At 36.8% G+C, this 27,511-nt stretch overlaps 1 protein-coding gene across 2 annotated transcripts in view; it reads left to right on the top strand.

The window, feature by feature from the left end:
- COL5A1 (collagen type V alpha 1 chain) overlaps positions 1-27,511 on the top strand; it is a 288,050-nt gene that overhangs the window by 65,725 nt on the left and 194,814 nt on the right. For both annotated transcript variants that reach the window (XM_074210737.1, XM_074210736.1), the window contains exon 2: positions 15,418-15,585. In XM_074210737.1, coding sequence (XP_074066838.1) covers positions 15,418-15,585 — 168 coding nt within the window. The remainder of the gene's footprint in view (positions 1-15,417; positions 15,586-27,511) is intronic.

Raw genomic sequence — 27,511 nt, 5'->3', positions numbered from 1 at the left:
TTTTTCCTATGGTTTCCTAAAGTCTAGACAACTAACAAAAGAATAAACCCAGCCCTGAATTTGTAACATTTGTTGCTTTCCAAGATGTAAATGCTCACACTGAAAGTTTAACAATTAGTTTGGGAAACTAGGTGGCATAATGGATAGAGTCTTTAGTTAGGAAGTCTGTTCTTCCCGAATTCAAATCTAGCCTCGGACACTTACCATGTGATCCCAGGCAAATCATTTAACCCTGTTTGCCTCAGTTTCCTCATCTGAAAAATGATCTTGAGAAGGAAATGACAAACCACTTCAGTGTCTTTGCCAAAACTTCAGTGTCTTGACCTGAATGGGACTCAGGAAGAGTGAATCAAGACTGAAAAGGACTAACAGGAGGCAAATTAGTTAAAATATTTTTTTGTCCTTCATTTTTAAAGAGGACCACAACATCAGAGAGGTTATGTCATGACAAGGATATGAATTGGATTTGAGTGAGGGAATGCTGTGCTAAGTCACCAGCCTCAATTTTTCCTCCAGAGACATCTGGGTTCAGTGGTCAGATTTGAATCAGGATGCCTGGAGCTGGCCCTAGATGCAGGGCAATCAGGATTAAGTAACTTGCCCAAAGTCACACAGCTAATAAGTGTCAGAAGCTGAATTCAAACTCCTGTTCTCCTGATTCCAAGACCAGTGCTCTATCTACTGAACCATGTAGCTGCTCCAAATTAGTTAGCACACCCCTGACTCTATCCCTCTTGCAGGATAGTTGTACCTATAAGAGTTCTATGAATATCTTAAATAATAGTAAATTCAGTGCTGAAAGAAATTTAAAGGAAGTAAGTTTTGTGTCAATATAAGGAAGAATCTTTTAGTAGTTACTGCTGGACCATAGAATTGGTCAGTGGTGTGTTTTCTATTTAAACAAGTGCTTAACCACAGACTGGATGACCTCATATTTGTGATTATATTTTAAGGATCCTTCATTAGATTTGGAGCTCATTATTATTAGTTTAATTGTACTTATTCTTTTATGAAATTTATTATTATTATTAGACTATAGCAAAAATCTCTCATTTATGGAATCATTTATGGAAAAAGATTTTTGAAAAAACAGAAATTTTAAAATATTATGATAATGTCTTTTTTTTTAGGAAAGGCAATGAGGTTAAGTGACTTGTCCAAGTCACACAGCTAGGTAATTATTATGTGTCTGAGGTCACATTTGAACTCAGCTCCTCCTGACTCTAGGGCCAGTGCTCTACCCACTGAGCCACCTAGCTGCCCCTAATGATGATAGTGTAACCTGTGATCCCACACCCATATTCTAGTCTTGTACAGACTGGATCCAGTCCTGGGGATGCAGGAAAAAAAAGTCACTTTCTCTTTGACTTGTGTATAAAAATTTACTTGGAAAGAAATCTCAGAATGTGGCTGATGTATGAGTCTTATATATGCAGAGGATTACTCTGATCCCATATAAGCACTCAAGATCATAATGCACATGTCAGATACAGGTAGCTTTTATCTTAGCCTCCTCCCCCACAAAATGCAAACTACACAGAAAGACTCTCAGAAGACCATAAAAAAATTCAGGAAACAAACACACACACACACACACACACACACACATATACACACACACAAACACACTCATAGCAGTACCAGAATAATAGATTCAATTGTCCTTCATCTTTACTGAATCGCACTTTCATATAGTCAAAATGCTACTCTGTGGTTTGTACTTCCTTCAGAAGGGAAATAAATTTAAGGTTGTTTAATAGGGCAATTTCCTGATATTTCTTTTTTTTTAATTCCAGAGATTCAGATAGACATCCAGACTGCACATTCTGAATACATGACGGTTTAGCACAGTACCAAGTCCAGATGCTTTAACCCCTTATATCCTAACTTAAATTCTTTAGGTGTTCTTCTAGCTTTGGAGACCTTGTGCATCTTTTTCTCCCTAAGAGAATGATGCTGCTCTAAAATTCCCCTGTTCTTTTTTTTATTAAAGATTTTATTTATTTTGAGTTTTACAATTTTTCCCCTAATCTTACTTCCCTCCCCCACCCCACCCCCCACAGAAGGCAGTTTGTCAGTCTTTACATTGTTTCCATGGTAAACATTGATCCAAATTGAGTGTGATGAGAGAGAAATGATATCCTTAAGGAAGAAACATAAAGTATAAGAGATAGCAAGATCAGACAATAAGATATTAAGGTTTTTTTCCCTAAATTTAAGGTAATAGTGCTTGGTCTTTGTTCAAACTCTCCAGTTCTTTCTCTGGATACAGATGGTATTCTCCATTGCAGACAGCCCCAAATTATCCCTGATTGTTGCACTGATGGAATGAGCAAGTCCATCAAGGTTGATCATCATCCCCATGTTGCTGTTAGGATGTATAGTGTTTTTCTGGTTCTGCTCATCTCACTCAGCATCAGTATATGCAAATCCCTCCAGGCTTCCCTGAATTCCCCTCCCTCCTGGTTTCTAATAGAACAATAGTGCTTCATACATATACAACCATTTGCTAAGAAATTCCCCAATTGAAGGACATTTACTTGATTTCCAATTCTTTGCCACCACAAACAGGAATGCTATGAATATTTTTGTACAAGTGATGGTTTTACCCTTTTTCATCACCTCTTCAGGGTATAGACTGAGGAGTGGTATACTGGATCAAAGGGTATACGCATTTTTTTTTACAAATAATGTTTTTTATACATTAATAAAATATTCTTGTTTAAGAGTAAACAAAATACCCCCCCTCAAAAAAATAGACTCGCTTGAGCAATAAAGTAAAGGGGAGAGAAAAAAATTAAAATTAAAAAAATAATAGTAATAATTGTAGGTATGGCCAGGTGGTGCAATGGATGGAGCACCAGCCCTGGAGCCAGGAGCACCTGAGCCCATATCTGGTCCCATACAACCAACAATCACCCAGCTGTGTGACATGCAAGCCACCCCAACCCCACTGCCCTGCAAAAACCAAAAAAAAAAAAAGAAAAAAAAAAAAGAAAAAAAAGACCCAAAATAAAATAAAATAGTATTAATAGTAGGGGTGACTGGGTGGTGGACAGAGCATTGGCCCTTGAGCCAGGAGCACCCAGGTCCAAATCCAGCCTCAGACACCCAATGATCCCCCTGCTATGAGGCTCCAGGAAGGCCACACAGCCCCATTTACTGTGCACCCCCCCAAAATAATTATAATAAAAATGTGCTTGAGTCTTTGTTCCAACACCATCAACTCTGTCATGGGTGGATCACATTCTTTATGATAAGTCCATCACAAAAGTTACTTCCATATTTTTCAAACTTTGCCATTGCTGATTGCAAATCCCTCCTTTCATATTTTTCCACTACCATGAATTATATTTTCTCTCTCCTTTAATTCTGACTCTGCTGTAGGGTAGCTGAGTGGCACAGCAGACAGATCCCTGGTCCTGGGGCCAAGAGGCCCCGAGCCCCCCCCCCCCTTAGGCACAGCATCCACCTGGCCCTATGGTCCCGGACAGGCCATCCAATCCCAGCCCCTTACAAGAAATAAAAAAAGAAAATGTGTTATATCTGACCACTCTCCCCCCATGGTCCATCCTCTCCTCCATCACTCACATCCCCCTTTCCCCCTGTACCCCCATCCCTCTTACTCCAGATGCCTATACCCCATTGAGTATATATGCTGTTTCCTCTCCTAGCCACCTCTGATGAGAGCAAAGATTCCCTCATTCCCCCTTGTCTTCCCCATTTCCATATCATTGCAATAGCTCATTGTAATAAAGGAAAATCTTATTATATGAAATATCTTGGCCTATTTCCCCCCTCTCCTTTTTCTTTCTCCCATTACATTTCCCTTTTTTCTATTGACTCCATTTTTACACCATATTTTATCTTCAAATTCAGCTTTCTCCTTTGCTTCAACTATAAAACCTTCTTCTTCCTGATGTATTAACTGAGGAGGTTCATATGAGTATTATCAATGTCATTTTTCTATGCAGGAATACATGCAGTTCATTGTCATTAAGTCCCTCATATTTTCCCCTACTCTTCCAATCTCTATGCTTCACCTGAGTCCTGTATTTGAAGATCATACCTTCTGTTCAGCTCTGACCATTCCAACAGGAACATTTGAAATTCCCCTGGTTCATTGAAAGTCCATCTTTTTCCCTGGAAGTGGATATTCATTTTTGCTGGGTAGTTGATTCTCGGTTGCATTCCAAGTTCTTTTGACTTCTGGTATATTATATTCCAAGTCCTATGAGCTTTTAATGTAGTTGCTGCTAAGTCCTGTGTGATCCTGACTGCAGCTTGACAGAATTTGAATTGTGTCCTTCTGGCTGCTTGTAATATTTTCTCTTTGACTTGGGAATTCTGGAACTTGGCTATAATATTCCTAGGGGTTGGTTTTTTGGGATCTCTTTCTCGGGGGAATCGGTGGATTCTCTCCATTTCTATTTTGCCCTCTGCTTCTAGGATATCAAGACAATTTTCCTGTAGTAATTCTTTGAAAATGATGTCAAGGCTCTTTTCCTGATTATGACTTTCAGGTATTCCAATAATTTTTAAATTATCTTTCCTAAATCTGTTTTCCATATCAGTTGTTTTAGCAATGAGATGTTTCACATTTTTTTCTAATTTTTCATTTTTTTTGGTTTTGAAGTAATGAGTCCTGATTTCTTGTAAATTCATCAATCTCCCTGAGTTCTATTCTTTGTCTAAAGGATTTGTTTTCCTCAGAGATTTTTCTTATCTCTTTTTCTATCTGGCCAATTTTGCTTTTTAAAAGCATTCTTCTCCTCAATAACTTTTTTGAACTGTTTTATCCATTTGACCTAAGCTGGTTTTTAGCATGCTATTTTCTTCAGCATTTTTTTGGATTTCCTTGACTAGGCTGCTGGCTTCATTTTCATGTTTTTCCTGCATCTCTCTCATTTCTTTTCCCAGTTTTTCTTCTAACACCCTCATTTGATTTTCAAAGTCTTTTTTGAGCTCTGTCATAGCCTGAGCCCAATTTCTGTTTTTCTTGGAGTCTTTATATGCAGGAGCTTGTGTTTCCTCATCTTCAGATTGAATATATTGATCCTTGTTGGGATCATAGATAATGGATTTCTCAATGGTGTTCCTCTTTTTTCTCTACTTGCTCATTTTCCCAGCCTAAGCCTGTTTTGGGGGTGCTTTCTGAGCTTTTGGGACACTCCCACAAGGGTCTCAGTGTGTGAGGCTCTGTCCTCCCTCCTGGTCTATGAATGACCATATGCATCCCTTTCTGCTATGGGGCTGAGGTGGAGGGTGGCCTGCTGTTCCATAGGGGGGCCTAGACTGTGATCAGGATCTGAATGTGGTCAGAACCCCAGAGTCTTGTTCCAGGGGCAGAGGACAGAGCTCTGCAGTCTCTCTCTCTCTTCACTCCCCTCCCTAGGTTCAATGGGCTCATGCCCTGGGGGCTCCTGTTTACTGGCTCAGCCTGCTTCTGTTTCCTGGATCTGGGCTTCAGTGGCCATGCTGCTTGCTGTGTGCCCTGAGGGCTGGGCTTCAAGTGCTTGCTCTGGCAGCGGTCCTCTGCAGTTCCCTTAATTTGTGCTCGGTGCTCCCCTGGGCGTAGCTCAGGAAACTCTCCAACTGCTGTGAGCCACAGCTACCAGCACCCTGGGGCTACCTCTGAGAGGCTGAAGTTCTTTTGCTTTGGTGGGCCACCCCTCTAGCAGGCCGCCCCTTCAACCCTGTGGAGCAGAGCCTTTCTGCTCTTTTCCAGGTTACCTTGAGTAGGAGAACTGCCTCACTGGGTCCCTCTGTGGGTTCTGTCTCTCAAAAATTTAGTTAAATTCCTTAGTTTCAAATATTTATGAGAGAGTGCATAAGACACAATCATCTCCATCTTGGCTCTGCCCCCTAAAATTCCCCTTTTCTGATAAAATGCTGTTTTACGGTACTCTTGAACTTGTGACATCTTAAGAAACAATCTCTGTTAATGGAAGTATGAATGGGGTCCACCTGTACTTTCTAGAGGGTTTTATTCTGGGATTATATGCCCAGAACAATTCCCTTCATCCTCTCCAGAAGACTTGGTTTCAATGTCTAATCATTTTAGACCATATGGTGTGTCCCTATACATTTGCCTTTGTTATGGTAAGATCCTAAGATATTATGATACAATGGAAAGCATTGGTGCTATTGTGAATCTTTTTTGTGTATGTGTGTATATTATGAACTTGAGTACTCATGGAATCTAAGTAGCTTTTTACCTACATATTTAAGACTCAAACATCAGCTACATTCTGAGATTTTTGCAAGTAAATTTTAGTGCATAACAAGTCAAAGAGAAAGTGAAGTTTTTCCCCTTTCTATTGTATTATACTACACCCAGATCTGCTGCTTTCCTAGGTTCTCTCCCCCTAAGAAAGACAAAAAGTATGGAAAGGGCCTATTGATGCCCTTTTATGGGCAACCCAAGCGAGGTGACACTTACAGTTGCTAATTTATTTAGGGGGGAATTTCACTGATATCTATTATTCAAGAGTCCTACTTCTAAATTCATCATTTTGATGAAGGGATTCTTATACCATATCCTCCTTACAATGATAATAACAAGAAATGAAACAAGAATAAAAGCAAAGCACATTTTGAAAAATATTAAGTTTTACATTAGGTGACTTCTAAGTTCCCTTCCCAGCTCTGAGAATCTCAGGTTCTATGATTAATTCCTGTGCTTTTTAGTACAAATATTATTATCCCCAATTTCCAGGAGAGGGACCTGAGGTACAGAAAGAAGAGACATACAAAGGTTGGCATAGTCTTGCCATGATGGAAGTAGTATTTGAGCGCGGGTCTTTTTTACCTCTCACACTCAGTCCTTTTTCCATCACATCATGTAGCCTCTCCCCATAATTTGAAGGTACTTGATTCTTCTGTATATTCCTAATTTAAATAAATGGTTTTAAAAGTATGTGGCTCAGGGTTGACTAGTTTCAGAAATCTCTTCTGTCTGCCAATTGCCTCCTCCACCCTTCTCACATTGGTGTAGCTACATGGCAAGGGGAATCCCTTAAACTGTGCTAAGAAGGTGGCAAAAGTCCTAGGAAAAATCTGCTTGAAAGTACCCATCAAATTACAGGAAAGTATCCTTTCCCTGCTGCTTTCCTCCCCAACCTCCCGCCCCTTTTATTCCTTCCATGAGAGATTGGGAAACAGGTTTGAGCTCACATAGTCTAAGAACTTAGAAAAGGCATCTGAGAACAGTGGAACAGGATTAGGTTTTAAAGGCTCCTGGTGAGGAAAACCAACCCCCTCCCCCCAACTGGCTACTGTAACAGAACAGAATCTTGGAACAGAATTGCAGGGAGATGAGCCAGAGTTTTGGGCTGTGTCATTAGCTTTGTGGGTGAACTGGCTCTTGGTATGGTGGCAACTGTTCAATCTGCCTTATTTTTGGACTGGAATGTTTCCCCACAGCCAAATCCATCACCTTGCAATCTTCATTGCCTCTGACAATCACATCAAGTCAAGAGGCATTCATTGACTGCCAGCTTTCTGCAGATTCCTAACCCAGGTGCAATAGTTGTGATGGAAATGGAGTGCTGAAGGAAACAAAGTCCCACAATTCTGTCATGTTCTTTAGTTTATTGAGTTGTTTTCAGATTAATTAATTTATTAACCTCATTTTCTATCACAAACAGTGCTTTAGATTCAGTAGATAAGGTCTAATTCTCCCCATCATGTAGGCATCAAGAAATGAAGTGTTTCTCCTGTTTACATGCCCATTAAGGAGTAGAAGGGGGATTGAAACTTGGGGTCTTTCCGAAGTAGCTAGATAGTGCAGTGATAGTGCACTGGCCCAGGATCAAGAAGACCTGAGTTTAGATCCTTCCTCAGATATTTATTAGCTCTCTGACCTTGAGCAAGTCACATACATGCTGTCTCATTTTCTGATCTGTAAAATGGGAATAATAGCAGCATCCATCTTCTAAGGTTGCTGGGTAGTTCAAATGAGATAATATTTGTAAAATATTAGCACCATGACTAGAACCTAATAGACACTTAGTAAGTTCTCTTTTTGATGCATTTATGGAACTGGAAGATCAAACTGTCAGTCAATGGGAATACTTGATGGATCATTATCCAATGGATATTATTCATTAGGGTAGGAAATATGTCTTAATTTTCTTTTTTTCTTGGCAAGGCAATGTAGTTAAGTAACTTGCCCAAAGTCACACAACTAAGCAAGTATTTAGGGTCCGAGGTCACATTTGAACTCAGGTCCTCCTGACTCCAGGACGGGTGCTCTAGCTACTGTGCTATCCTAATTCTCTATCTTTTCTAATTCTTCTGTTCAGTCATTCAGTGTGACTCCCTGGACCATAGCATGCCTAGTCCTTCTATGCTCCACTATCTCTCAAAGTCTGTTTAAGTTCATTTTATCTATTGATCTCATCTTTTGCTATCCCCCTTTTCCACTTGCTTTCAATATTTCCCAACACTAGAGCCTTTTCCAATGAGTACAGTCTTCTCATTGTATAGCCAAAGTATTTAAGCTTCATCTTCAGTATTGACCTTCCAGTAAATAGCCTAAATTAATCCATTTAAATATTGCCTGATTTGATCTTGATGTCCAAGAGATTCTCAAAAGTCTTCTCTAGTACCACATTTTGAAAGCATAGATACTATGGTGCTGAGCTTTCCTTAGAGTCTAACTCCCACAGCCTTACACTGCCACTGGAACTGAATGAACAAAAACCTTTATTGACATGGTGATGTTTCTGTAGCATGCTGTCCAGATTTGATCTCCTTCAATATCTAGGACAATATTCTACATAGAATAATAATAATAATTTTCCATTTACATAGACCTTAAGATTTATGAAATGACATCCTCATAATAACCCTATAAGTTTGGCAGTGTGCATGTTTTCATTTCCATTTTGTAGATGAGAAAACTGAGAATGGTAGAATTTAAATGATTTCTCCATGGTCAGACTACATGTCAGAATTAAGGTTTCAGTCAAGGTCAGTTTCACCTCAAGATCACCACAGTGATCTTTCCTCTATAACACGCTGACTTTTAGCAGTTACTTAATAGATTTTGTCCAATTAAATTGAACAGAAATAGCACCAATGGAAGACTGTGTACAAAGACTCATAGCTTTAGAGTTGTGAGGATCCTTAGAGGTCATCTTACAGATGAGGAAACTAAGGTCTAAGAGGTCACACAGATTAGTGGCAGATCCAGATTTTTCTGACTCCAAATACACTATTTCTTTTACTATCCCATACTGTTAAATAGGCATAGTTTGGACAAGTCCATGGTTATAAATGGCTGACCATTTTGTGAATATGGACATAATTTTAAGTTTGGAGAAAAGTCATTATTTAACAACTTTGAGATGCAACTAAAGAAAATAGTAAAGAAAATCCTTCTAGAGACAAATGGAAAGATCAGAAAGATAATTTTATGAATTTTTTAAAACACCATTTTTTGCCTCTTTATAGAGAGCCACAAATTTTCCCACAATATTCCCCATCGTAGGAACTATCAATAAATGGAATATGTATCAAAATCTAACCCTGAATAGAAACTCTGGTGTGAAGTCTGCTTTGAGATTCACAAGTATCAAAGACCATCCAATCTTATTTTACAAATAGAGATTCTGAGGCCCAAGTTATGAAGTAAAATTCTAACCCCATTCTGGCTTTCTTTATATTTGATATTAAGTAAAATCTTTGGTTAACTAGAGGAGAGACAATTGGAGAGATTTTGTGGAGGGACAAAGGGAGTGTTTTATTCATGAACTCAATGAATTAATTGTCATTCTTTGTTTATCATTGGTGACATTTTTGGCCAGAGAACAGGTTTATATTCTCTAGTCTCAAGGTTTTCTTCAGATGGTGAAATAAATCATGGTCCCTGTTTTCCATCATGGCTTCCTCTGCCTGCATTCAGGGGATCCCAGTCCTATGTGATGATGTTGCTTAGTCATTTCAGCCATGCCCAGCTCTCCATGACCTAGTTGGGCTTTTCTTGGCAGAGATGCTGAAGTGATTGTCATTTCCTTCTCAACCTCATTTTCTAGATGAAGAATTAATGCAAGTAGGGTGGTGAAGTGACCTGCCCAAAGTCACACAGCTAGGAAACATCTGAGCCAGATTTGAATTCAAGATGAGTCTTTTTGAATCCAGACTCTATTCACTGATCCACCTAGTTATCCTTAGAACAGATTTTATATATGTGTGTGTGTGTGTGTGTGTTTATAATTATATAATATATATACAATATAATGCATGACATAATAAATTTATAAATAATAGAATATCATAAAATATTTATCTCTAGATAGGGACAAATTCTTACCCATGAAAGCAGTAGAAGGAAACCTTTCAAAACTGGTGAGTCAAAGTTAGAATACAAATACTAAAGAATTCTAGAACTTGCAAGGTCTAAGAGAGGAGACTAAGAGAGCACTTATCCATTTTATTCAAGGACTTAACTTGGTGTTTTGCATGCAATACATATTTAACAAATGGGTGCATGAAAACATGAATAAATGAATGAATCTAGTGAGAAACTCTCACTTTATATATGAGGAAATGGAGGTCTAGAGAGGGACTTATATAAGACAATATACTTAGTTATAATCAAACTTAAATTGGACCCAAGGTCTTCTATCTCTTTAGATTATGTTAAATTGTCTCCTTCCTACTTTAACTTAAATGACATGCTATTTTAACTTAGAGGCCATGTCCTTGGACTCCCAACTTAGTGTCTATGACTCATTCCCTCTTTGAATAAGTCCTTTAGACTTGGTGCTGTCTAGGGTATTTTTTTATAGGTCTAAATTCTATGATTTAAGGATTGTTTTCTTTACCTCAGGATAGGAGGTTGACTTTATTCATGGCTACCCCGGGCATTTGTGAGTCAGCAACAGAAACTTTTACAAATAAAGTGGAAGAGAGTGTAGTGGTGTCAATTGTATATGCCATTGAACCTGTTCCGACTTGCCATCTTTGGCACATCTGTGAGGAATGACATGCTGATGTAGAGCTCTCTATCTTATAGAATTCAGCTGGGTCTTTGGATTTTGTCCAGAGAATTTTATTATGTAAGCTTATTGAGAGCAGGGATTGTTCAATCTCTGTATTTGTATTTCTGGCACATAGTAGGCACTTATTAAATATTTCTGGAATAATAGATTATTGAATGATTATGAGAAAGTAACCTGTTCCAGTAGAAGAATCTGGATTCAAATAATGGTCTTTTCTCTTATAAGCTGTGTTACTTTAGGAAAGTATCAACCTCTTTGGGCTTTGGTTTCCTCATATGTAAAGTAATAGGGCTAAAATAGTCACATACTAAGGTCTTTTCCAGACTTAAACCTATGGTTTGCTTTTGAAAGTGTTGGTTATAATTTTTTTTTTTAAACTCATGATCCAGCTTTGTTCAGCTCTAGTGCCAATGATATGACAAAGCTATAAACTATTCCTAGAGGATGTATCAAATTTATTTTTTCCATACAGGGCTCAAAACCCTAAGACTTCTTCCAAAGCAAAATGATTTCGCCTTTCTCCTCTCTATTTTTTAAAGGTTTTTTTTTTTAAGGCAAATGGGGTTAAGTGGCTTGCCCAAGGCCACACAGCTAGGTAATTATGAGTGTCTGAGGTCAGATTTGAACCCAGGTACTCCTGACTCCAGGCCAGTGCTTGATCTACTGCACCACCTAGCCACCCCCTCCATTTTTTTAAAGCAAGGAGGAAGTCAAGGTACAGGGAAGAGTGGGGGAGATAGTCAATAACATCTAGCAAGTTAGATGAATTCACACAGACTTCCCTGTATACTTTATTCCATTGTGGTGTTTACTATTAGACTATTAAAAAATACTGATTCTTTAATGGAGGGGACTGGGATTGAGGTCTTTCTGTTAAAATGGAAATTGGCAATCTCCCCTAAAAATGTTATTGAAAAAAAAGGATCTTAATTGAATGACGATGGGAGATAAAATGTGTTAATGCTGCTCCCTTTTCCCTTTAGTAGTGAATCAAGATACACAAATAGCCAATACATTACCTAAAAAGCCCATAAGCATCATTCAAACTGTCAGTCAGCTTGACTTCTGTAAATTCAGCTGTTCTTTTAAATTGACCTTATGCACTGAAGGGATTTGGCACTGTTTAAATAATACTTTTCTGTTACTTTTTCTTATTTGACTAATGATAACTGATAGCTGGGCAGGGGTGGAGGGGGGGATTTGTAACATGCTCTCCATTTCATCTTCCTGAATAGTAAATGAACTTTATGGACTAATGGGACTATAGTTATGAAAAATAATAACAAGGGTGATTAAGGAAAAAGAGGAACAAACTTGTTGACTTTGGGTATACACACACACACACACACACACACACACTGCTCTTAGCAGAAGTCCAATATTACTTTTCTGTTATGGGGTCTTAAATGTCTGAGCATTGCCCAAGTGTGATAATGCTGTCTTCATTTTAATTTTAGTATATGCCTTAGACTATCTTTCAAAGTTAATGGTATATAGCCAGTGTAGAAAAGGTTACATACAGGTTGGGCTAGAAGATCTCTGAGGTACTGTCCAACTCTCAAGATTCTTAGAAATTAAACTACTGATAGAGAGGGAGCCCCCTAGGGCACAATACCTATGAGACAGATTCTGGCCTTTGTATTACTTTGGATAAGTTGTCACCTGACCCCTTCTTAGCACCTAACTATATAGGCAGACATGAGGTAGGTAGTAGACTGTAGTGAAGGCTTCTCCTTCATTATTTTCTGTTCTCTCCCCTATTAAAGTATAAACTCCCTGAAGGTAGGAACTCTGTGCCCCTTCATCAACCAGAACTCTGTGACCCTTCATCCCTGCTTTTGCATCCCCAGGACTTAGTACTGGGTAATATTTAATAAACGCCTGTTGATTGATTGGCTTCATGGGAAGTACATTGTAGAGATATGTGTTGTACTAGGCAATCTCTGAATTCCAACCCAGAGAGGCTAATCCTCAAATGCCTCCACCATTGTTATTGTTTAGTCATTTTTTTAGTCATGTCCAACTCTTCATGACCCCATTTAAGTTTTTCTTGCAAAGATACAGGAATGGTTTTCCAACTAAGGCAACACTGGGTTAAATGACTTGCCTAAGGTCACAGAGTTAGCGAGTCTGAGGTTGGATTTGAAGTTATGAATATGAGTCTGGTTTGAAGCTCAGTGATCTATTCACTATGCTATCTAGCTGCAGAATAGTTGCACATCTTTACTGGTAAAAGGAGTTTCTTTTGTTTGTTTTTTAGGAGTTTCTTTATTGGAAATCCTAATGAAATCATAGATCCAGTTCAGACCCCTCCCCTACACAAAAAAACCCACCTTCCAAATTCCTAAATCCATAAGAATTCACACTGAATTCAGAATTCAATCATTTCTGCCCCCTGACGAACACATTTTGGTTTTCTTTTATACATCTTGGAAGGGCACAATAAATCCCTAAAGTTTTGGGAAATAGATTGTTCATGTTTCTCTCACCCACCTACTCATCCATCCATCCATCCCTCCAAGTATTTTTCCATTCAAAAAATGTTTACTGAGTGTCTATTGCCTAGAAGAATATAAATGACATATAAAGACAAATTAGACATCTCTGCCCTAAAGGAATTCATAGTCTTTTGTGGGGGGGATTAGGAGTATAAATGAATGTTGTTAATAGAGAATAGTTAAAAATTGGGAAAACATCAGTAAACCATGTAATAATTTATTTCCCATAGTGACCCAGAAGATGAGGCCTCTGAAACCAGAAGATAAATCTTAGAACATTACTGAAGGAAGATTTTCTTAGAATAAGAGATTAGTCAGTGATCTAATAAATTTTGGATGCTGCTTTCATTAATAGGAATAGTATTTTAGGAAATTTTTATTTCTTTGATGGAAGCAAATTCCTCACTTCTTTTCCTCTCACTCTTCTTCTTAACTGTTTAGTCTGACTCCCAGCCTTATCATTCAATGGATACTTCTTTTTCCAAAGTTCCCAAAGACCTCTTAAGTGACAAATCTAATAGTTGTTCATTGATTTTTAACCTTCTTGACCTTTTTGCAGTCATTGACCCATGCTTACCTTCTTCACCTTGATACTCTCCCCTTTCTAGGATTTAGTGACAATACAACCAGTCAAAAGGTACAGAGAAGTTTCTTTTGCATCAGAATCCAGTTCATGTTCACGAATTGTGACCCACAGAGCTTTGTCCTAAGTTCTCTTCTCCTTCAATGCTATTTCACTTGGGTAACTCCATCAGCTCCTAGGGATTTAATTATCATCTGTATGCCGATGATTCCCAAATCTATTTATTCAGCCCTAACCTACCTGATAACTTCCAGCCTCCCAACTCCAAATACCTATTAAATATCTTGAATTAGATATCCTCTAGGCATCCTGAATTCAACATGTCTGAATCTGGACTCATTATCTTTCCCCCAAAAAACCCTTCTTCCCTTTCCTAACTTCCTTATTACTATTGAGGGCATCATAATCTTTCTAATCACTCAGTTTTGTAACTAAGGTATCATCCTCAATTTTTCTCTCTCATCTCTTATCTCCAATCTGTTGCCCAGTCCTATTAATTTTATTTTGGAATCATCTCTGAATACATTCCCTTCTCTTCTCTGACATTGCCATTACTTTACTGTAGACCTCATCAACACATACCTGGACAATTGAAATTTGTCTGCCATAAATCTCTCCCCATTCCAATCTGTCTTTCACTAACCTGTCAAAGAAATCTTCCTAAAACTCAGGTTTGACTATAGCTTCCCCTCTTCTCAATTAATTCCAATGATTTCCCATCATCTCGAAGACTGAATATATCATCGTTCATTCCCTCACCCCCAATTCCTTTCCAGGCTTATGTCATACTTGCCTTCTTTTTGTTTTTTGAAAGAAAAACTACTTTAATCTCTAGGAACTGTTATCCCTTTCACTTCACAGAGGTTAGGGATTTAGACTTTGTGATCTGGAAAACCTGGAAATAATGTTTGGTCTTTCCTTCACACCAGAGAAGAAATTTGAATTTTTTCTTTTTCTTTTATGAAGTATATTCAGTACCTTATTGTAAAATTAGGGTTAAGTCTTTGTGCATAGGTTCTGTGTCATCTATTTGGCTTCTACAAAATTCCTCAAAAATTCCCATTTAATTTTTTTTTGTTGACACATGATGTATTTAAACTACAATGAAGAAAGCTATGATGTGGAAGAAATAACAGCATTTTTAACTGCTTTTATAACTTGTAAACTTGTAGGAGAGCATTGAGTTCTTTTTATTTTCAGAGTTGTCCCTTCTGGGTAGCTTATTAATGAGAGAATGAGTGTTTCTTGACATTGATGATTGTGGATCACTGCAATATCATTTCCCTTTTGGTAGCTAATTTCCTGTCTCTTGTTTCTCCTTTTTCAGCTCAACCAGCAGATCTCTTAAAGGTATTAGATTTCCACAATTTGCCCGATGGGATAACAAAAACAACAGGTTTCTGTTCAAGCAGAAAATCTTCCAAAGGACCAGATGTTGCTTACCGAGTTACAAAGGATGCTCAACTCAGTGCACCCACCAAACAGCTGTATCCTGGTAAGATGTCTATATTTTTATTCTAAGGGGTTTGAATGCTATGACCTTCTCTCTCCAAATTTGTAGAATTGTATTGGAAAGCTTATATGAAGAAGCAAAAATTATTTTCTAAGTAGTCCATTTAGACTAATGGGGACCATTTAATCTAATTATAGTAAAACAAAATTAAGCAACCCTTACCATGTTATGACAAGAGAATGAACATCTTTGAGTGGGAACAGGAGCATTAGCTACATCTGTTCATATATCTCTTTTCCAAACACATATAATCTCCAGGTGTATAAAACTGGGTTCTAAGTGTGAATGGGATATGAGAATTTATTGGTTATTAGATAGATTAAAAGAGACTTCAGGGTCATCATAGAGGAAATATATTCAGAGAGAATCTTAATTAAGGACAGTAAGATGAAAAACATAATCAAACATTTTGGCTACCAGGAGGAAAGAGTCACTTTTTAAATGAGAATCACTTACAAAAGACCAGACTTCTTCTTTTAATTATATAAAAGGATTCTGAAAAAACTTCAGCAACCAAAATGCCACATTGTTCTAGAACCATCACAGCACTTCATGTTGCAGCAGTAAAAGCAGATAACTTTACCTTGACAAGTTTGAATAGACAAGTAATTGAATTCCCTTTTGGGAAATAGAAGGATATACAATGGGGAGTTCACCTTCCTTACTCAGAGTTGCCAAGACAGAGAGAGGGAGGCCTGGGACCCTTAACACAAACTTTTCTAATAAGACTAATTTTACATAGACAGTGTTGAGTCATTTGGAAAAGAGAAAATACATATTCACTTATTCTTTTTCCTCTTTTTTGACACTGGGTAATTTATTTGAGAGTGATTTTACAGATCATAATAACACATTTTTATAGCCCTTTAAGGTTTCCAAAGTATTTTGCATAGTTTATTTCATTTGATTTTTGCAATAACTCTGTGAGATAGGTGCTAGATTACCCCATTTTACAGATGAAGAAAATGAAGTAGAGACAGTTTAAGTGACTTGACTAGGATCATGTAGATAGTAAATGTATGAGATGTTAAGTCTTTCTGATTCCAAAGTGAAAATTTTATTCACAGGTTATATTGTCTTGAGTCAATGGGGTATAATGGATATGATACTTGACTTGGCCTTAGGAGGTCTTTAAATTGCCTTTCTGATACCTATTCGCTGTACATTAAGCCACTTAATCTCTATGTGCCTTAGTTGTAGTTAACTGCAACTAGATGTTATCTAAATTACAAATGGATTACTATCTTCTTAAGTAAAAAGAATTCTAGTATTGGGGAATTCCATACACTGCTAAATTCTATTTATATATAGAATTGCTTATTAATACATTGAGCTATTTATTCAAGATGAGATTTTGTTAGATTTAAGTTGGCTTCCTCTGATCTCTTCTACTCCACTAATTGTTTGAACTTCAAAAGTTCTCTTCTATGAGAATATTTAGTTAGTTTTTGGGGGAAGGGATCTTTTTACCTCAATAAGCCAAGGCCCATACCATTTCACCACTGACTTTTTTCCTCAGCTGAGCTGAGACAAGGCTATCTATAGACATTCACCAATCAAATTCGTTATATAATTCGCATATAAATAATTCACTACATCATGTTGCTGATAAACTAAAGTATTTTAGTATATTTCTGGTTAGCACATAGCAAACAAAATAAAAAATAAATCATTTTATTTTTAAATATTTATTTTAATTCTTTTTTAAAAAAAACATTTTGTAAGGCAATGGGATTAAGTGTGTACAAAAGCTCTCATCATTCTGCTCACTTCAGTAATCGGTTAAAGTAGGTCTCATGTTTTCCTGAAACCACCCCATTTCTCATTTCATATAGCACAATAGCATTCTATCACAAGCATTTGCCACAGGTTGTGCAACCATAATTGAAGTGATATGACTGAATGATTGAATGATATCCCCTCAATTCCAGTTCTTTTCTGCTACAAAAAGAGATGCTTTATTTTTGTGCATATGGGTTCTTTTCCTTTTATCTCTCTGAGATATAATCTAGTAGATAGATCAAAATTGCTCCAGATTGGTTGTACCAGGTGACTACTCCAGCAAAAATTCACTGGTACACCTGTTTTCCTACATGCCCTCTAGCATTTGACATTTCTGTTTGGCATGAGGTGGCACTTCAGAGATGTTTGAATTTTCCTTTTGTTAATCAACTGTATTTTAGAGCCTTTATTCATTTGATTATAAACAGATTTGATTTTCCCCCTGAAAACTGCCTCTTGATATCTTTTACTATTTATCAATTGAGGAATGGTTCCTTGTCAAGAAAACTCACTGGTCATAGCAAGCACTCTATCAACGACCCTAAAAGTGACCATAAACATAAATGTTACTATATGGTTAATATAGAAATCACGCTGATTGTATACTTTGTAGTTAAACGTGGAGAACTCTATACAGTCAGTTAAAATAAGATCTAAAACTGTGGCTCAAATTATTAGTTTTTATTGTAAAATTCAGATTTTAATTGAAGAAAGTAAAGCATAAGACTATTTGGGTATGACCTATATAACATCCCTTATAAATTTGAAATGGAAGTGAACACTAGATTTAAGGGATTAGATCTGGCAGATAGAGTGCCTGAAGAACTATGGACAGATGTTTGCAATATATATAGGAGGTAGTAACAAAAAACATCCTAAAGGAAAAGAAGAGTAGGAAGCAAAATAGCTGTCTGAAAAGGCTTTATAAATAACTGAAGAAAGAAATACAGTGAAAGGTAAAAGAGAAGGGAAAGATATATCCGAATGATTTCAGAGTTCCAGAGAATAGTAAATAGAGATGAGAAGATTTTCTTAAATCAAAAATACAAAAAAATAGAAGGGGCAGCTAGGCAGTGCAGTAGATAGAGCACCGGCCCTGGAGTCAGGAGGATCTGAGTTCAAATTTGGCCTCAGACACTTAATAATTACCTAGCTGTGTGGCCTCGGACAAGTCACTTTACCCCACTGCCTTGCAAAGCAAACAAAGAAATAGAAGAAAAGATAGGAGATCTCTTCACAAGAAAATTAGAGATTTCAGGGGACTGATTCTTGCAAAAATGGGAATGATATAGTAGATAAATCACCAGCCTTGGAGTCAGGAGTACCTGGGTTCAAATCTGGTCTCAGACACTTAATAATTACCTAGCTGTGTGGCCTTGGGCAAGCCACTTAACCCCATTTGCCTTGCAAAAACCTAAAAAGAAGAAAAAAATGGGAATGATAAAAGGCAAAGTAGTAGATTAATCTAAGCAGAAGATATTAAGAGGAGGTGGCAAAAGTAGACAAAAGATCTAGCCAAGAAAGATCTTAGCATCACCTATAGCCACAATGGTGTGTCTATTGATAAGGAATTGGATATCCTGGAGAATGAACTCAAGTAGGAAGGATTGCTATTAAGGCTAGTGAAGGTAACAAATTTCCAGTTGAGCTATTTAAAATCTTAAAAGATGTTGCTGTTAAAGTAATGTACTCAACAGGCCAGCAAATAAAAAAAGTAGCCAGTGGATTGGAAAAGACCAGTTTATGTCCCAATCCTAAAAAAGGAAATGCCAAGGAATGTTCAAATTACTAAACAATTGTGCTCATTTCACATATCAGCAAGGTTATGCTTAAGATTCTGCAATCAGATTTCAGTGATAAGTGAGCCAAGAGTTACCAGAATATTAAGGCTAATTTTTTTGAAGAGTCAAGGAAACCAGACACCAAATTGTCAACATTTGTTGACAATAATGATGAAGAAAACAAGAGACATACAGGAACAACATCTTCTACTTGATTAAATGCACTAAAAGGCCTTTGACAATATAGATCACAATAAAATGTGACAAGTCCTCAAAAGAGAGGAACATGTATAAGGACCAGGAAGCAACAGTTAGAACCAGAAACCACACATGAAACAGTTAGTTTAAGATTGTTTTAAAATTGGAAAAGGAGCTGTATATTATTATTATTATTTTATTTATTTGACATATATCATGAAAAATGTTATATCAATCCCAAATCAAATCCCAAGTAGATCAATCAAATCAAATCTCAAATCAATCAAATCGAAAATATCAATCTCAGATATACAGGCTCTGATGACAGAAAGGGAAGAAAAATTAAGATACATTTTGTTGAGGGTAAAGAGAGCAGAGTTTAAAAACTGGTTTAAACTTTAACATTAAAAAAGCCTAAAATCTTAGCGTTTTCACTTCCTGGTAAATAAAGGGACAAGAAATGGAAATAGTCTCAGCTATTATATTCTTGGGTTCAAACATCAGTGCATATAATTAAAAGAGTTGTTCATTGGAATGAAAGCTTTGGCAAATCTGTCAGCATACTAAAAGAGATAGACATCATTTTTTGGACAAAAGTCTAAACAGTCAAAGTTATTGTTTTTCCAGTAGCAATATATGGTTGTGAGAGCTGGACTGCAAGGAAAAGCTAAATGCTACAGAATCAATGCTTTTAAATTGTTGTGCTGGAGAAAACTTTTGAGAGTCTCCTGTGTAGCAAAGAGGTCAAATGCATCTCTCAAGTAAATTAATTCAGACTATTCATTAGAAGATCAAATACTGAAGTTGAAGCTTAAATACTTTGACCACATAATGAGAAGACAGGACTCATTGGAAAAGAGACTGATTTTGGAAAAGATTGATGGCAAAAAGGAGAAGGGTTTAGTAGAGGATGAGATGGATAGATAGTGTCATGGAAAAAAATCAGAAATTTGGGCAGACTTCAAGAGATAAAGAACGATGGAAAGGCCTATTGTACTATGGTCCATGGGGTCATGAAGAGGCAGCCATGACTGTACAACTAAATCAACAAAAGAATGACTTTTATTTTTATAAATTTAGTGCAGTTTCTTATATTTTTGAGAAATTAGAACTTTATCAGAGAAACTTGCTATAAAATGTTTTGTACTATTTCATTGTGTATGGTACCTTTTAGCAAAATACAATTTCCCTAATTATGTTTTAATTAGGTCTGTTTTTCACTTTTACTTTGAGATCATGATTGCCACAGACTATTTTTTTTACTTCAGCTAAAGCATAAAAGATTCTATTCAAACCATACATTTCAACTCTATGTGTGTTTTTCTATCCCAAGTGTGTCTCTTGTATACAATATGTTGTTGGATTCTAGTTTCTAATCCATTCTACTATCCACTTCTGATTTATGGATGAACTCATCATATTCCCATTCATAGTTGTGCTCACTAATTGTGTATTTTCCTCCATCTTATTTTCTTCTGATTATCTTTCTTTATCTTTTTATTCTATCCCTCCTCAAAAGTTTGTTTTGCTTCTGACTACTGACTTCCTTAATCTTTCTTTTCTCATTCCTCACCTCCACAATTCTTATACCCTTCCTCTCCTATTTCCTTATTGTGCAAAATAGATAATTATTCTCAACTGAGTATGTGTCAAAATATATTTGTTTATATATATATATATATATATATATATATATATATATATATATATATATATATATATTTCCCTCTCTGAACCAATTCTCATGAGAGTAAGGTGAAAATATTGCCCTTTCTCCCATTTTTCCCTTCTCCATAATTCTTGTGTACCTCCTTTATGTGAGAAAATTTTCCCCATTCTACTTCTCCCTTCTCTGAATGCATGTCTCCTTCTCACTTACATTTTTTTTTGGGGGGGGAGATTATCCCCACATAATTGAATCACACTCATGCCCTCTAAGTCAACTTCTTCTAACTACTCTAATAATTAAAACATTATTTGTAGTCATATATATATATATATATATATATATATGTATGTATGTATGTTTGTTTGTATGTATGTATAATCTTGAAGTGGTTTAATTTAATGCTCCCTTATGATTATTCTTTCACATTTAACTTTTCATGATTCTATTTAGTCTTCTGTTTGACATCAGGTTTTCTATTCAGCTCTATTTTTATTTATTTATGTAAGGCAATGGGATTAAGAGTGGCTTGCCCAAGGTCACACAGCTAAGGTCTGAGGCCAGATTTGAATTTAGGTCCTTCAGACTCCAGAGCTGGTGCTCTAATTCATTGAGCTACCTAACTGCCCCTCAGCTCTATTTTTTTTCCATCAGGAATGCTTGAAAGTCATCTATCTCATCAAACATCCATTTTTGCCCCTGGAGGAATATACTATTTTTCTAACTAGATTATACTTGGTGGAATATTGGGAGAGTTCAGTTGAATCCCAGTCTGTATTCTTGCCATCTTCAAGAAACCATTTTACAGAGTCTTAAATAAACTAAGGTACTCCCAGAATGAATAACAGGAATTTCAATTCACATTGAGAAATTCCTATCCCTTTTTGTGTAGAAAGATATGTGATAGTCATTATTTCAAACATTTTGAAAGAATTGGTGTTTGATGATTTTGACTACATAAATTTTTCAGTTAATGAGATGGATTATTTATTTGTTAGACATACCAATTTATTTTTTTTGAAAGGCAATGGGGTTAAGTGGCTTGCCCAAGGCCACACAGCTAGGTAATTATTAAGTGTCTGAGGCCAGATTTGAACTCAGGTACTCCTGACTCCAGGGCCAGTGCTCTATCCACTGTACCATCTAGCCACCCCAATATAGCAATTTCTAATAGCAATAAAGGGAGCAACTTATGAAATATAGGAGCTATGTCCCCTAACTCCATGCATAATTTATTCAGGAGTCTTGGATCTTCCATAGTGAGCTACAGACCATCCAAATGGTTTGAATTCCGTATCATATTGCCTTCTTTTTATAATGTTCCTCATCATAAAAAGAAGCATAATTCAAGAATTCAGATGAATTTCATGAGATTTGATGACAAGCCTAAATTAAATACTATTAATTTTAAGAAAGAATATCTTTGAGTCAAAGTAGCTCATCCAAGTATGATCTAAAGGGGACCTTAGACCTACTTTAATTAGTTTTATATATATATATATATATATATATATATATATATATATATATATATGATCAATTATTAATTACAAATCATTCTTTGTTACTTAGAAGCAGCTTGACTAATAGAAGGTATTTACCATTCTTTTTACATGATTTCAGGAATGTACTTTTATGGAGAATTATTATGACAATGTGGTATTATTTTGTCATTCCAGATATGGAGAGGAAAAATTATAAAGCAGGAATAAATTTTTTATTATTTCTTTCCTTTCTATAAATTGTGATGTTAATAGCTCATATTTTGCTTTGATTCTCCACATTATTCAAATTTATCTTAAAGGTATTTTAAATATAACAGACTTGACCATTCTAAAAAGAAGTCTCATAATTAAAGCTATTTTTAAAAATGAAGTTTTATTAAGATGAATAATATGATAAAAATCAATCCATTTTTTTCTAGGGGTTTATAGATTTGTAGCTGGATTAAAAAATAGATTCAAAGAAAGTTATTTCAGTATCAGGTTAGCAAAAGGAAGACCAGTGAAATTGAATAGTAAGAATAGAACAAGGTTTCTTCATGTAAAACACAGGAGAGGAGAGGAGAGGAGAGGAGAGGAGAGGAGAGGAGAGGAGAGGAGAGGAGAGGAGAGGGAGGAGGGAGAGGGAGAGAGGAGAGGAGAGGAGAGGGGAGGGGAGGGGAGGGGAGGGGAGGGGAGGGGAGGGGAGGGAGGGGAGGGAGAGGAGAGGAGAGGGGAGGGGAGGAGAGGAGAGGAGAGGAGAGGAGAGGAGAGGAGAGGAGAGGAGAGGAGAGGAGAGGAGAGGAGAGGAGAGGAGAGGAGAGGAGAGGGTTAGAATTCTTTCTCTTGGAGGTCCTAGGGTCAATTATAGGCCTGTCACTGAACCCTGACCAGTTTCAGATTTGCACTATATCATTCAGCTTAACAAGTTATTTTGTGATCCGTTGTTCAGTAACAGCAACCCTAACCCAGGTTAAGCCCAATTCTGATTCCAATCCCAACTCATTGATTGTGTAAGCAGACTCCCAGCTATTTCTTTGTCTCTAGGCATAGACACACCAATGCAGGAGTCAAGAATTGATTTCACATTGGCCCCAGATAGTTTTAGCTTGTTCAATGGAATCTTACCCCTGAAGACCACTATAAGAATGATCAGTCATTTTTCTCCTGCATCTAGCAGGGTCATTACTGGGATCAAGTTTAATTTCTTAATATTTGGTTCCTTTATTATATTTAAATCTCCCAGTCAATCAAAATCTGGGCTTGTTTCAGCTGAATGTCATATTTGCTTTGAATATCTATTCTGTTTATATACGTTAGTGTGTCTGTGGTTTCCTTGGTGGGGGCAATTCCTCTACTTTTTTTTGCTTTTATTGCAAGGCAATGGGATTAAGTGATTTGCCCAAGGTTATGTAGTTAGGTAATTATTAACTGTCTGAGGTCGGATTTGAACCCACATTCTCTTGACTCCAGGGCTGATGATCTATCCACTGTGCCACCTGGCTGCCCCTCATTTCCTCTACTTTTGCAAATTGCAGTTCCTTTTCTAATTCTTATCCATGATTTTCAATAATTCTTCCACTGAACATCTAGTCAATATTCCAGAGGCTTCTGATTTCTTAAAAAATATACATGTGAATGATATATATACATATATATATATATATATATATATATATATATATATATATAGTGTGTCTGTGTGTGTGTGTGTGTGGATGGGTGGGTGTGGTGTATGTGTGTACCAGGAAAGGTCTTTTAAAGTAAGATAAGACTAGTTCATTGTGTGAGCAATTTTTCTAGAGAAGTATATAAAATGTTTTTAGACAACCATCAACAATGAATGAAGTAAATAATCAAATCATAATATTCGATTCCCTTTTTCTGACTTTTTGAAGACTCGTAGGGTTTAGTAATCTTCAAAGTATCACATTTGTATCTCCCAATGAGGACTCCTACAAGAAGGATCACACTAGAGAAAGTAAATGATTGATCTATAAGTTTTTGAAAACTCAGTGACATTTACTTTCCTTGAAAGGGAAACTAGAATTTGTTCAAGGATATTGAAATGTAGCAAATAATAAATCAGTAAACATACTAGGTTTTCTGTGAGGCATTGGAGATGTGAAGTCAAAAAGAAACAGTCCTTGCTATCCAGGAACTTACACTGTGTTGGTATCAATAATGCCTATAGTCTCTTAACAGCAGAGAAACAACTAAGTTCAAGATCCAGTTGGCAATATAATTAGCCATCTTGCTCCAATTCACAGTCCCCCCACAGGCAATGCTGCCTGATGACCTGCTGGAAATCACTTGTCCCACTCCAACTAAATTAAGGTCACTAAAAAAGGTCTGAATTTGCCTTCAGTATTCCATTAAAATGCACTTTCAAAAAAAGAACACTTTCATTACCAGTAGTTTAGAAAGAGGGTCTCTTTTAAAAGAAGCTTAATGGCACAGCGAATAGAATAGAACTCTAGATCTAGAGTCAGAAAAACCTGAATTTGAATATGGTTTCAGACACTAGCTGGGTGACTGAAGGCATACCTGTCTGACTCAGTTCCTTTTTCTGTAAAATAGAAATAAGAATAGAATCTGTCTCCCAGGTTGATGTGTAAAACATTTTGCAAATCTTAAATTCCAGCCATCACTATTCTTAAAATGACTTCCCAGATGTCTTTTTTCTCTAGTTCACCTGGGATTTAGGTACATCCCCCTCATTCCTACCCTGCATTATATTTCCCTTGTCTGAATAGTGGCATCCTATGTTCCAGAATCCTACTTCCTTGCTCCCCACCATCAGCATTCCATTTTCTTTGCGTTCTGTTTTTACTGAATCATTCATCATCATGAAGGAAATCCAGCTGGTAAACTAATTTGGTCTGAATTTTTTACCCCTTCCATTTGCATTTTAAAAGAGGCTGCTTAGAAGCAATGTGTCAACCTAAAAGAATGAAGTGAAAATGATGGAATTTCAGACATTACATAAATAGATGAAGAAAATACTTTAAGATAAGGGAAGCATTTCTTGGTAAATTTTAAATGAATAATATATTGATGGCTGCCTATTCCACCACCACCTTTAACATATTCAAGGCTAACTTTGCCTAGGCTCTTCACTTTCTACCTTTTTTATGTTAAGATAAGAAAGAACACTACCTACCCATTGGCTATTTTGGATTAAATTCACTCTAAATTCTACCCATTCCTTGGCAGAGACATCAGAAGGCTCTTCTTTCCACTAACCAGTCCTCAAATGAGGAAGTTGCTTCTGCAGCATTCCTAGCCTCTAGGAGATGTTTCAAAACCATTTTTCTTAACAATTCACTTTGAGACAGTGACTAATACTGTCTAGGGGATTAGTTAATCCTTCAGCATCCCTGGCAAGGCTTTCGGAAACTTGGCTTTGGGTCAAATTCTCAGCTCTTAAAAACTGTGCCAAATGGCATCTTCCTCCTCCACTGAGACCCTCAGTACCTTCCAAAGATATCTCATACTTCTCTCAATCCCAAAACTTGTCATGAATTTTTTGGAAAGAATGAAGGTTGTGTGTGAACTGGTGATGTTTAGACTGACTTTGTTCCCTCAATCTACATGATGAATCAATGTATCTAATAACTTTTCTCACTAGTGCAGTATTATTTTATTAAACACATATTTCTTGGCCACCTACTGTGTGCTTGGAATGCTGAACAGGTGTGGCACTTTCCTCATTTGGTGAAGTTGAGATAGTACAGAGAGTTTCCTGAATGATTTAACTGAATCCCCAGATGAGAGTTATCCCAATGTGCTACATTTCCCCAGAAAATTAAAGTAGGAAGCATATATTTTTAAAAGTACAATCTTATTTCCCAGCTGTGTAGATGCCATAGATTATAAAACGTGCCAGTTAAAATCCCATGCACATGTCAATGCCTAGAATGGACCATTTCTAACAGTGACACTAAATCCATTGTTATTTTGCCAAGAGACAGATTAATGTTAAACATAATTTATCCTTTCAGTTTATTTGAACTGAGCAAATTCGTTACCATGGAGATTTAAAAAAGAGAGAATGAAAGAAACAGCATTTTAATGAACTGGCAGCATATCTAGGCTAGTGGAACTGAGCTGTATATCATACTTTAGAATGTGGGCTCCATAATTTCCCAGCGCCTTCTCTTATCCCAAAGAGAAACGTGTCTGGAATTAACAGGATGTAAGAGTGGAATATAAAGTGAGAAGCAGATGAACCCCGTAAAACAAGGAAATGGGAAAACCAATGACTGTAGAGCATAATTGGCTGGGCCTTTGTGAAACATAGGCATTTACTTCAGAAATGTTTGTGGTCTGTCAAACTGTATCCATTTATTGTTTAACTCATTTCCTTCCAAATCCAAGGTAACTTCCAGAGGCTAAATGATGCCTTGTAAAGTCAGGATCCAGAATAATCACTCAGGGAGGGCTTCAAAAGAGTGAGTAATTTACTATGTCTAGACAGGTAGCAGAGGGGGCGGCTAGGTGGCATAGGGGGGGCGGATAGGTGGCATAGTGGATAAAGCACTGGTCCTGGAGTCAGGAGTACCTGGGTTCAAATCTGGCCTCAGACACTTAATAATGACCTAGCTGTGTGGCTTTGGGCAAGCCACTTAACCCCATTTGCCTTGCAAAAATTATACATATATATATATATATATATATATATATATATATACACACACACACACACACACACACACACACACACACACATATGACTTAGACAGGTAGCAGAAAAAAAGATTCCCCTATAATATGTGGCATCCATCAAGACTATATGATTCTAATATTCCAAAGATTTCTCTTCCTGATAACAGTATGCATGTGACTGTTATCATGACTAGTATGTTCCTAAGTGAGCCCATCACCATTATTAGGAAGCCTGAGTTGATTCATCAATAAAATCAGGTCTTCCCTCATAATTTTCCTTTACTATGAGAACTTCATATATTTGCCCTGTTGATTAAGGTAGATTTACTAGT

Source organism: Macrotis lagotis, chromosome 1 (genome assembly GCF_037893015.1).
Source record: "Macrotis lagotis isolate mMagLag1 chromosome 1, bilby.v1.9.chrom.fasta, whole genome shotgun sequence".
NCBI lineage: Eukaryota > Metazoa > Chordata > Mammalia > Peramelemorphia > Peramelidae > Macrotis > Macrotis lagotis.
Note: the sequence above shows the minus strand (reverse complement) of the source record. Positions and strands in the feature narration are given on the sequence as shown.